Source organism: Semicossyphus pulcher, unplaced genomic scaffold (assembly GCF_022749685.1).
Source record: "Semicossyphus pulcher isolate SPU_LCO1_2020_fin unplaced genomic scaffold, fSemPul1.0.p SCAF_7, whole genome shotgun sequence".
In the NCBI taxonomy this organism is placed as follows: Eukaryota; Metazoa; Chordata; class Actinopteri; order Labriformes; family Labridae; genus Semicossyphus; species Semicossyphus pulcher.
This window is the reverse complement of record NW_027211748.1, coordinates 28,468,669-28,481,525: the sequence shown is the minus strand read 5'-3', so window position 1 is coordinate 28,481,525 and position 12,857 is coordinate 28,468,669. Positions and strand designations below refer to the sequence as shown.

At 44.1% G+C, this 12,857-nt stretch overlaps 1 protein-coding gene across 1 annotated transcript in view; it reads right to left on the bottom strand.

The window, feature by feature from the left end:
• Positions 1 to 12,600, bottom strand: part of LOC138611332 (contactin-associated protein-like 4) — a 121,430-nt gene extending 108,830 nt beyond the window's left edge. The window contains exon 1 of the mRNA XM_069684380.1: positions 12,516 to 12,600. Within this exon, the coding sequence (XP_069540481.1) occupies positions 12,516 to 12,600 (85 nt within the window). The remainder of the gene's footprint in view (positions 1 to 12,515) is intronic.
• Between the last annotated feature and the right edge of the window lie 257 nt (positions 12,601 to 12,857).

Below are 12,857 nucleotides of genomic sequence, written 5' to 3'. Positions count from 1 at the left end.
TCGTAATAAAAATCTGGAAATAAACTGTGAATAAAGCAGCTTTATAGAAGTAAATCGGCGGACACAGGACTTAATGAGCCGCAGCTAACATTAGCTCAGCTAGCTTGTTTTTTAATTAAAATGTATTTAATACTTCACTTCTTACAAGTTTTTACACAACCTGCACTATCCACAGAGGTCTCTTTGTCCCAGAAACAAATGGACCTGGTAATTAAAACCATTAAAAACTGTTTCACATTAAAAGTGTGTTTCTCGTTTGTCTTAAGCTAGTGCAAACGTTAGCTTAGCTTGTTTCTCTGATAACTTAGGATCCAGACATCCAGTATTCATTCGTCCTTCATTCAATTAAGAGTTATGACTATAGAAAATGACCAAGTTCTCAAAAGTGATGCTGATATGTCTTGAAACAATGAAAAAAGTAGCCGGCTGTAAATACTTTAATGTCCCTGACAACTGTTGCTAACGAACCTCGAATGGCTGCTCCAGTTCAGACGTTCGAAATAGAAGTTAAACCATAAAATGGTTCATGGTTTATTTTCTTAAATTATGAAACTGCTTTGAGTGTGCGAAAAAAAAACAAAGGAGTCGAAAAGTACAATCAATTTTTGGGCCATAATTTTGTTTTGTTAAGTGTTACCGGCCTGAGCCTGTCCCTTTAAGACAGTGGCCTTATGGGTAATGGAGGCTGTGTTGCTGTGTTCCCATGAGAGTACGTGTGGTTTCCAGTCTACTGTATCTACGGCAACAAAGTGACCAGTTTCTGCAAATATACTCCGTCTCTCCTGCCGTTTTACCGTCCGAATTAACTCGGACTGCGAGTTACCGAGCATGAACGAGCCAAGCAGCGGTTCCATACCACGGTTAGGGACAACGGAGCTGAGGAAGGTAACATTTTTTTGGTTTAAAATAATAGCCTATTGAGAAGAGTTCCATGCATGAACGGGCATCCTAAGGTAGTAGTATCGAATGGTATCAGAAATCATTAAACGGTACCCAGCCCTACAAGAACCTTAGGATTAAAACTTGTGTCCTTGTGGAGGGCTGGGAATCCTTAAAGTCAGGGGAAGCAGTGAGCCACGACTATCTTAACATTCAGGGATGAGGGTGAAAATGCGAATCAGAATACACACACACACACACACAGCAGGAGTGAGGCGGTATTATCTGTCATTAGGCTAGGATTAAAGTCATTTAGTGTTCTTGAGATTATCTGTCATTAGGCTATGATTATAGCACACACTCCAGTGGCTCTAAATCAGCTCAGAGGGGAGATAAAAACCTCCGGAAAGACAGATGAAGCGGAGCGAGAGAGACGGAAGAGCAAGACGGAGAGCATACCTGAAGAAGACAGCTGGGAAAGTGAGTGCAACCATCCATCCTTCACGTGCTGATGATGAGTAATATGATTAATGTCTTACAGGAAAAACATTTCATTCCTGTCGCTGCCAGAGAAGATAGCATTGCATGAATAAATGATAGGCTTTGCAATACCATAGCTGGTCCATGCATTGATCGTAACATGACCCTGTGTTGCTCTCAAGTTTGCTCAGAACATGATCTGAAGAGGGCGGATTCATCTCCGTCCATAATTTTCTATGCAAGCCACAGTGTCTGTTTTTCATGCTATCTGAGCTGCTGAGATATTACAGTGAAACCCCTCCCCCACATGTGTGATCCCACGTGGGGGAGCGGCCACACTGCACTGTCACTCCAAAGTTGTAGAAAACATGGCTGCACCAGGATCGGTTATTCGGCCTTATATGTACGAGCCAGAATCGCCAGGTATCGGAATGGTAACCCTCAAATTTAACAAGATCTGTCTCCAGGCGCGTTCCGTGTGGGTCACGACCTCAAGTCAATGCTCGCGATTCCACAGCACGTGCCGCGGTCCGTCTCCGGTGCATCCCAGAAGCGTGTCTCCGCTCTGCTCCGCTAAAGATACGCGCCGAGTCTATTTTCGACGGAGCCGCTTCAAGCTCGCGTCAAGCTGAACAGAGCAGATCGTTCCAAACAGGAAGTCAGACATCAATTCAGCATAGAGCATCCGGTCATTTCAAAATAAAACACCTTGTACTGACCGGTACAGACTCACATTTTCAACAACACACTGAAATCTTGAAAAAAGAACACTTTTAATTAAGTAGTGTACTCATGGTAGAAGTACAAAAATCACGGAATGATCTCCAGATGAGCAGATAATCAACCTCAGAGGTGCAAACTGAACTGTTGCTCTGTTTAACGTTAATCTTATTGCATGAAATCGCAATTCCCGCACGATAATGTAGTTCTCCAGCAATCTTGTGCTCTCACGAATCCAGCTGCTTGGGCCAGCGCTCCGCTGGGGCGCGGACCAGACACGCTTCCTGTGGGCGAGGGCTCACGCCGTCTGACGGACCAGAACCATGGCACAGACGGATCCTGTAGGATCGAGGGGTAAGTCGAAATCTTGACAACAACTTGACTACAAGCTCGTGCCAGAAGGCAGCCTCAGGGGAATGATGATTGGTCGATTTCAGCGAAAGCGAGGTTCTACGTAGAAACCTGCAGCTGTCCTGAACGGCCCATTTCAGAGGCGACCTTTTTAGAAATGTAATTCTGGAAAGAATTATGCAGTTTTCACTTTTTCACTGTGAACAATAAACACCCAAACATGTGAATCCCATGAAAATATGAGAATATCCATTCAAAAGATACGGCCCCTTTAGGTCTGATGTTTCGTTGATCCAGCCACTGACCCCGACCTCCTACCTAAGTGGAATCTGTGGCTGTAAAGTCCCCTTTCGTCCTCGTTTGCCGACATCATATTTACTGCGGATGCTTGAGGTCTTTGTCACTTAAACGACAACATATGTTGTTGGTCGCTCGCTCAAATGACCATTTCTGTCTTTTGTCTTAGGACAGCAGTCTTACATGGAACAGAATTAGTAGCACCAAGAAGTAGGCTTCCTAAAATGATATTACATTATAACTGTAAGTGCCTAAATCAAATAAAGCTGCATATATTGAAGGGTTCATTTCAAAGTACCAGTAGTTTATGGCAGAGTTGTCCATGGCTGTAAAGTAGTGGATGTTTAACTACATTTTTAACATGGCTGTTGTATGAAGAATGTAGTCTTTTTCAGTATAAGCATCCAAGCTGGCAAGCTGCTAATGACCTCGTAAAAAATGGGGGGAAGTTCTTCCGATGCCTTCCAGGGATCCTCACGTTCTCGCATTCTTTTGGTGCACATCTGAAATCTTGCGGAACAAACAGTCCAAGTGCTTCCCTCTCATTAATTACTCAATCTATCACCCAGCTTGTGGTTGTGGTTCATGCCGCACAGATGCTAAATTATTGTGAAGGGAGAAACACAAACATTATAACCTCCCGGGTCGTAATTTTAGCTCCTTCAGTTCCCTCTGACAAACAGCTTCAGACAGACCTTGCCCCTGGCGCTGGCACCGCATCAAAACAAACTATGTGTGGAGGAAAGTCATGGACGATTATTGAGTGAATGATGAACAATGGGCGAGCTCTCTGAGGAATCAAGTGAAGGACAACACCTTGGATTGAGCAAACTGTGGGTCCTTTTTTTCCTTTTGGCTGTGGCTTATAACGCCTGACACCTCCATTTTTCCAGAGTAATATCCTTTGAGGCAGTAAGTTCTTTAATCCTGCTGCTGTCTGTCTCTATTATATTTTCTGTCCATCACTCTTTCCCCTCATCTGTCCATTCTTCTGCTTCTTTTTTTTTCCTCAATAGTAAATTGTTTTATGAAATATGATAACACGTCTGGTTTGTTCTGTCTTCATGTGTATTTGCATCCATCCTTCACTTTTATACTATTTATCCATCCTAAATATCTTTGCCAGCTTAAAAAATGATCTCAAATTCACTTTTTCAATACTGAAAAATGTGTTTAAAGATTTCCCCTTCATTGATACCAGGACCTTAACTTGGATAACGGTTCATGCATGGAACTCTTTTCAATATCAATTTTTTTTAAAGCACTTTAAAGTAATAATCTCAGATATTCATGTAAATAAATGTCTGTTAAGTCTCTATGTATCACCGAATGAGGTAACACAATGGTGATTGAGCCTATGGCCCACTGATGAAAGCCTTTGCATTTGCAGTATTACAGACTGGGTGTCTGTGGTGGCGCCCAGTTAGTGACACGTTTTCCATCAGCCAGCAGTGGCTGGTCTGCCTTCTTATTAGCCAGAGGAATGCTAATAAGTGGACCTTAAGTTTAAATTAAAGTCACATTACTATTTTCAAAGGTCAAGAATGAACTTTAACTTTTTAAAAATAGTAATTAACCAGTCTTTAAAGTGATAATCTCAAAGATTTTCATGTAAATAAATGTCTGTTAAGTCTCTATAACCGAATGAGGGAACACAATGGTGATTGAGCCCATGGCCCACTGATGAAAGCCTTTGTATTTGCAGTATTACAGACTGGCTGTCACAAGCGGCGCCCAGTTAGTGACGCGTTTTCCATCAGCCAGCAGTGGTTGGTCTGCCAGAGAGGGTAGGCGGAGCTAAGCGTCTGCTTTTCCGCTCTCTGCAAGTGTTGTGAGTAAACCGTAATCTACTATGGCTGAACAAACAAAGGAAAGATGGATGACTACAGATACAACTTCAACAAGAAGTGAAAATCAAAAGAAAAAGAAACAAACTCGACGCTCAGATGAAGCAAACAGTCTGAAAAGGAAAGCGACCGTAAGCCAGGAAAATCAAGAGTTACAACCGGAGCCAACCGTGGACGTCACACATGCAGCACTGTCTGGATATCTGGGAAGTGTGCTCCCGCAATTACTGTTTATCGCCACAGGTGAGAGAACGAGAGAACTTTCTGGCGATCTAGAAAACAGAACAGTCTGCTCACAGTGATATTACAGACCACAACATGTCATGCTGCCACTGCCCTCACTAATGAGGTAAGTTAAGCCTTATCACCGATTAAATAAAATGTATGGATGCATGACCGCTTAGGGCTCCTGTAGTTTTCTGTTATTTCGATCACAACCTTTTTTCCTTTATTTAATTGTAACTTTATTTTCCAAACCTTTAATTTCGCCATTTTTATTCCCCTTCACAAACAGCCAGGCTCGCCTTCTTTGCTGTTAAGTAATCTTCTAATCTTGTGTAATCTACACCCTCTGAGAGGCTTTTATGTTCATTACAGCCTCTGATTTCTGACCACGACTGCGCTTAAACAAGCATTGCCAACACAGTTTCTAAATTTACAGCCTCCGCCTGAGGAGGTGCTGTAGCAGAGGGAGAGAGAGTCCACAGAGAAACGTTAATGTGTTGAGCAGCAGGTCAGATGTGTCTCTTTTACTTAAGGCGTCTACATCTTCATATTAATGTGCTTACATAAACTTTAACCTCATGTTCGCTTCAAACACCCAGGGCCCGTACAATTAATTTGAACTAACAGCAGGAAGAAAGCACAGATGAGCTGATTACACACCAACCCACCCACTAGGACACACACACACACACACACACACACACACACACACACACACACGGACCAGTTTGGTTTGTGTCATATTCACCATACAGGGAATTCTTCACCTCATGAGGTCGTCAGAGCTTTGTGTGATTTGGTTTTAGACTTCAAATTTTGAAATGAATTCCTGTGTTAGAAAGGACCTGTGCAGCAAAGGCCAAGTGAGAGACAATTTAAGTTGCACTCTGGGAAATGTAGGATCCACTACTACTTAGTCTGCTTAGCTTGCCACTGTAGATAGTGTCAGCTCTCTGGAGCTAGCGTGAAACAGCTGCAACTCCAGGAGCTTTAAGCAACATAAATACACAATGACCTTTAGCTATGTGCGTTCAGGTACGTGCACACAGGTTCATGCTGCCACTGTGCGTTTCAAACCTTTAACTCTCTGGTTGAGCGGTCTACAGCTACGACTCAACAACTGAGCGGTGCCGGAGGTTGTGCAGGGGATCTCGTTTTGTGCTGTCACTTGACAGAAGATTCTCTCAGACCAACTAGACATGGACAGGCTTTTAACTCCACTTTGACAGCACCAGGCGCTGCCCACAACTCTTACAAACCAAGAACCAACAAAATAAAAAACATGCTGTGGCATGCAGTGAGAAGAGGCAGAAAAGTCAAGATATCTTTGCAGCAGGTGTTTTGATGTGTTTCTTGTGGAGCCCTTACCTTCATCGAAACACCTAACTCCCCCTTTTAAAAACTGCAGTATGCATCTTCTTCACAACAAAAAATAAGAAGTAAAGGGTTAACGGTTTAATATACATTCACACACATCATCACTGAGCTGCTGGAGTGGACAGGACATCACAATGTTTATATTGGAGTCAGCGTGCATGTCACTGCCGCACTCCTGAATAACACAGCCTTTCATAATCATAGGTCAACATCAGCCACTTGTGGAAAATCAAGCCTGCGCTTATAGCCATATGAGCACAACACGTGGCTCCGTGTATAGTTACACGGTACAGTTAACAATTAACAAGGAGAGCGCAGAGTAACATAATCAAGCCTGACATGTTTTGAATTTATTTCTGCTGTGAGAAACAGCCGAGTTCTCCATAAGCGGAACTAGTGCAAGAATCAGGAGGATTCCTGAAGGCAACAGAGAAAACATCACTAATTAAATTACCCACTAATCAATGTAGAGCTGCTCTCAAGGCAGTGTTGTACCTATACTCAAAGTATGCTCAGAGAAACAGCAGAACGAAGTAACTCAGCGGAGCTCCAAAGTTTTCTGAGGGCACAATTAGAGACACAGCAGAGATCCAATAAACACGACAGAAGAAGAAGAAGCACAACACTTTCTGCTTTTGCATTTCTGCTTTGTTGGAGCGACAGAGGAGGCTTCAACAAGGAGGAGGTGAGGAAAAATAAACTGTGTCCACCTTTATTATGCGTCAATGCAGCATGGCTCGTTTGATTGCAATGTTGGCCTTTCTGATGGACAGTCCACCTGAAATACCTCATCAATCTATGCATGCTCCCAGGAGGCAGAGATGTGGACTTAAGACTTGGTGACTTGGACTTGCAAGTTAATGACTTGAGACTTGACTTGAGTGTGTTCATAAGATAGAATGTTAACTGTTAAATCTAAATGATAAAATTGTCAAGTTTCTGTCAAACTATCAAGTATGTACGCAGCGCAAACTGTGAGTCATGATTGGACGACTCAAAAAGCTCCCCGGTATGTGATAGTCATGATTGGATGACTGGCTGTCAGTCAAACTCCTCGCTATGGCAACACGCAACATCAAAGCCCCCAAAGAGAAGCCTCATCAGTCGTACTCGTTACTACTCAACACGGTCTCAGAGCAGACCATCATCATGGCTGCGTCTGTGCCAAGAAAATACAGATACAATTCACTGTCATACTTTTTGAACAGGTTATATAAATTGGCCAATAATATCATTATTGGACGAGCTGCTAACACCTTGTCTATTCCGGATACTACAGGTAAGAATGCTGGATCTCAGGTGGGAAAAAAAGTGACTTGACTTGGCTTAACTAAGGACTCGACTTGCCCAAGAAAAAATGACTTGAGACTTGCTTGGGACTTGAGCAGAGATGACTTGGTCACAACACGGCCAGCAGGATGAGTCCTACTGACTGTGGTGATTCCCTTGCATCCTTCAGTGCTACATTACGTGCTACAGTTGCCAGAATTCACACAACAACCAGAGTTTAACTGATAATTTGTTGTTTTCAATAAAAGTCCAGTATATTGGCAGACAGACAAGTTAGGACTGGCTGGCTTGCTTGTAGAACACATTTATGATGGCAGCTGCATGCTTTATTCAGAGCACATCATGCCCCGAGGCTGCATACGCTTCTGGTCTGTTTTCTGCATCTCTGACTTGAAAAAAAAAACCTTCTGCCCCTTTAGCATGGATTTCTCATGCAATCATTTTCTAACATAACTGCAAAATCGCTCCTATTGACAGACGACCTCGCTCCTTTGGGCTGACGGGCTGACTCAGACATCTGGATTTTAGTGTTGATTAAACGTTTCCTGCTCTTTTTCTGAGTCTCTGGACTTTCTGGCTTTCTGCATGTTTGTTGTCTCTATGAACTACAGCAAATCAAACGTAGAAATTAAGCTTAAAAAACCTTTAAACATCCGCATGTTTTCTTGAAAGCTGCACTAATCAACAGGTGTCGTTCACAGATGTCAAACATACAGATAAGTATTACCAACCCTGCTCTTCTCCTCAGCTCTCCGAGAGTGTTTAAGCGTCCTTCAGCCCGTTGTTTTGGTTTAGCATCTGTTTGGGTTCACTATCACAGCTCCTATCAGCACATTTCCAGCAGCAGCAGGCAGCTGGGAAAAAAAACTCTGTACGCTACCTGCCCAGCTCAAGAAGGCCCTCAGACAAAGAAGCTGACTTCAAGGTGAACATAGCAGAGATTCTTATCCGATAGAAGTCGCATCATTTCCTTCAAATGTTGATAGAGATAAAAACAGAGTTAAAAGGAGATCCAATATTTGACTTAAATCATCAAGGCCACACAGCCCGTTCTCGTTCATAGGTCATCAACCACACCAACACTTTTTCAGCTTCCTCTGCTGTCACACAGACACACAAGGTACCCTTCAGTGATGTGCCAGGCTTTCACTGACTCCCATTTTAACCCATAATCACATTAGCTTCTCAGAGCAACTGCTGGTAGTGGCATAGTAGAAAATCCAACAAAGTCTACTTGCAGTTTGGGGTGATGGACAGACCAAACAAAACTGGAGTTTCACCAAAGACACAGGGGTTAAAGTCTCGGGTCAAACCAAAAATATTAGACGCTCAGAGCTTCTGCTCTGGCCATCCAGAGGGTGGGAAGTCAGGTGATGTGGTAGAAAAAGTGATTAAAGAGCAGCTCCAGTCATGTTTTAAGACATACAACATGCTCTGCTTGAAATAATAAATGTTTTATTGCATTTTAGTTTATTGTAAAAATCTTCCCAAGGATCTCCTCCTCCCTCATTAAACATTCCAGAATCTGCATAGTCCCTCCCACTCTGTACGACCTTTCTCCTTTGGTAAAATTACAGGTGAAAACAAAACACGTCCCTGCCATCGTTTACCGGCAACTTGTTGAAACTTAGCGAGCTTGAAATATAGTAATTAGTAGTAGTAACGTTAACGATAGGAGTCAGTGTCACCCCGTCCATTAACAGGATTGGCTCCTTAGGTTTGTGACGTCTCAAACCTGCCGATCTGAACACGTGTTGTTCAGCCTGTCCTTGGTACACTGCAGTTTAAAAGCAGACAGGCCCAGCCATGGAGATGACTGCCGATGCTGTCCCTGATATGTCTTGTAGCACATGAAGAACACCACATGGAGATGTTTACAAGGTTAAACATCAGGAGGTTGCTTTAAAGATGCGTTGTGTGGCGGTCAGGGGGGTTAATAGGTTAAACAACACAGAACTTAAACTCAGGAGAGTCAACATTGAGATATTATCTTAACAAAATCCAAGATCGGTTAGCTAAATATAACCAAGTTGTTTGTGTGATTGTTTCACAAGTGTTAACCCCGTCTTAGAATGAAACAAACAGATGCTGAGTGGAACCCTGACACAGGCGTGAACAGACACTATTGAGTGTCTTTATGGGTCAGCACTTACAGGCTGTGACAGAGCGTCGGTATTGGATGACCTGGGATGAGAACGCTCGGGGACACGACTCCAAACAATGCTGATATTGCTCCGTATCCACCAGACGTGCATCAGCAAGTAACTTCATGATATGTTACAGCTGCTGTAAGCTGTTTCCCTCCAAATGGACCGAATACATCTTAAAATGAAAACTTCTTTATTCATCCCGTAATCGTAACACAGCGGCTCCTTCCTGTTACATTATGGTCCCTGCAAACATATGGCCAACCTGCCTTCTTTCCTCTGCCTCCATGTAAGAGGCTGTTTGAAAACACACAGTGTCTCTGTCCTGCTGTTAATATCAGAAGGCGATTAAACGCACAGTGACTTTACGGCCCTGCAGGATGCTGTTTCACACTCCGACTTCCTTGAATCTCATCACATAAACCCCAGTGCTTCACTCCTCCGGCTAACAAGTCATCGGAGCGCCATCTGTGGCTGTTAAAATATGTATTTGTACTTTGTTGTCATTTAGTGCCACCCCCATAATGAACAGCGAGCTGTCTGCAGGGGGGGAGGAGGAGACGAGATGCTTAGCCTGAAACATGCGCTTTAGATCCCCCTGCTTCTACAGCCTTAACTTATTATACTGCCGTGGTTTATGGTCCGTGCATGATGAGTGTGCTGCTGGGGCGGAGATAAACAGAGAGATAGACGGAGGAGAGGGAGAGCGAGAGAGACGTGGAAACCAAAGAGGGAAAAGGAGAGGTTGAGCAATCGATTGCAACTAAAGCTGGATCAACAGAAAGCTGAGCCTTTAATTACATATCCGACACTGATTTGTCCACACAGCTCTGAATAGACTGAAGATTATCTCTAACATGAGAACAAACTGTAAAACATGCAGGTAAATGTTGGCAATAGAAGCTTTTTTCAGCAATGTGCAAAACTGTTAAAAATGTTCCTTAAATTAACTCAATGGAGCCAAGATTTTCTGAATGCTTTGGAGAGCTGAAACAATGTCATCAGTCTGAGCCTCAGTGGACGGTTTTAGTGTCCCCGTTGTGGTGTAAAAGCTGTTTCAGAGGCTTTTACTCCCTGACAGGTGTAAAATTGAGGGTGAAAGTGAAGCATTTGCATTGGATTGGTTGTCATGTGGGTGGACCTGTAACAGCTGCACAGGAGGAGGTGACGGCAGAAACATCAAATCACTGAGAGAGGAAACAGCAGGAGGAGAGAGAGTACAGGTACAGAGAGAAATGGGGTGCAGCTAGAAGCAGGGAGAAAACACAGGAAGAGGGGGAAGGCAAAGAAGAATCAGGGAGGAAAGATGCGGCGACACAGCAGTGGCTCTCTGATTCAGAGACAGCAGGAGGGAGAGATGGAAACAGAAGAAGGGATGGATGCAACAAGGGGAGAGAAATGTGTTGATGGGAGAGAGGAGGTGGACAGGAGCTGACAGAAAGCAGCAGGAGCACATCACGGAAAGAAAAAAGCAACAAGCGGGAGGACACGAGTTAGCAGCGCAAGAGAGGCATGAAACAACCCGGAAAGAAGAGAAGCAACTGTTTTAACAGCCTCCTTTCATCACCTCTTCTCTCATCAGTCCAACTGTAGAAGAAGCGATCAGTCTCGTGTCACTCTCTCACAGTCGACTGCCTTTCCATTAAACTGCAGCAGAACCATCAGACCTGAGTGATCACGGTGCTTCATATGACAGTCTCATGATGATGTGTGCGAAAGACCGTCAGTCATGTGGAGGACTACAAGGGTGGGGATGAAGCAGGGGAGGATGGTTGATGTTGGCCACACAGCAGAGGGTTAAGAAAGGTAGGAAAGAGAAAAAAAACGTAGAAATAAGATTCATAAAACACAGAAAGTAGACGAGAAAGAGAGGAGCAGGTGGTGTTACCAAGAGTTGTAAGACAGGAGCATAAATCTGAGGAGCGATGGAGAACTTCTGCAGCCATCTGCTTCAATTACTTACAGGCGTGTCTCATTACACTCTGAGATTCATCTCTGTTGTTCCTTAACCCAGACTTTCTCCCCTTTGCATGCAGGGACAGTATTTACTGGATAAGTGAGGTATGAAATAACTCAACACAGGCAGAGAAAATCCAGTCTCTCCTTCCTTTCTCCAGAAAAAGAAGGTCGCATAACTCAGAAGCCTCGCAGTTCCATCCAAACCTCTCCAATCTGCACACTCGACAACCTTTTTCTCTGACACTCAAATCTTCACACCCTGGCTGCTCTCTGGAGTGTGCGAGCACAAACTCGGTTCAGCTCAAGGATGACCCTCACGCTGCTCTGTGTTTTTACGCACACGGTGGATGAAGTGGCGTTCAACACGTTTGGAGTGACAAAGAAATGTTTGTTCTGCATCAAAAGAGAAAGACTAAGAGCAAATCTGTCTAATGCAACAGCATCTTTCGAATACGCAAAGCTCCCCATGAGGGAAAGTGGTAAATCCATTAGTGGAACAGTTTAACAGGTCATACAATTGCGGGGAAATGTCGAAATAAAAGAGGACTTGGTTGCTTAAATGGCGTGATTAGAGTCTGCTACCTGCACAACGAGCTTTAACCGCCGTTTAATTGTTAAAACTGTTCCTTTTGTCGTAAATAAGAGAAGCAGCAGCATTCACATCAAACCACTTGAACTCTGACAACAGTAAGAGAGCGCTGATGCGTAACAGTCGCGCGGAATCTCGCAGTCCTAAGAAATATATCTGCACACTTTTTCTAAATTAACATAATACTTATATGAGATAAATCTCATCCAGAAACAAGAAGTCTTGTATTTTTCCAGACGGTAAAACTGAAGGATGATGCCCCCGTTTAAAGCCGCCCCTCCGGGGCTCCGCTGCCCGGACTCACTCCATCTCCTCCGGGGAGTGAAAAGTAAAAAAAGCGCACAGCCTGCTCACCTTCTCCGGTTGTCCCGCGCGAGCTGCAAAGAAGCAGGGCGACCTGAGCGATAATCCCAGCGACTCTTTTAGTCCACAGATCCATGATGAAGCGGCGAGAGGCTGCAGAGAAGCCCGGTGGCTGCTGGAGGAGAGAGACGGCCAACCTCTCCTCTCCAGCTCCAAGAGAGATCTCCTCACACCCGACCGAAGGAAGAGAGGAGGGTGGGGGAGAGAGAGAGAGAGAGAGAGAGAGAGAGAGAGGAGGGTCAATGAAGTCGGCTGTGCAGTCTGTTGTTTTCTCAGGCATTCAGCCCCTTTGTGCTGGGAGCCAAACTGAAATGGGCTCAGGCTCACACCCAC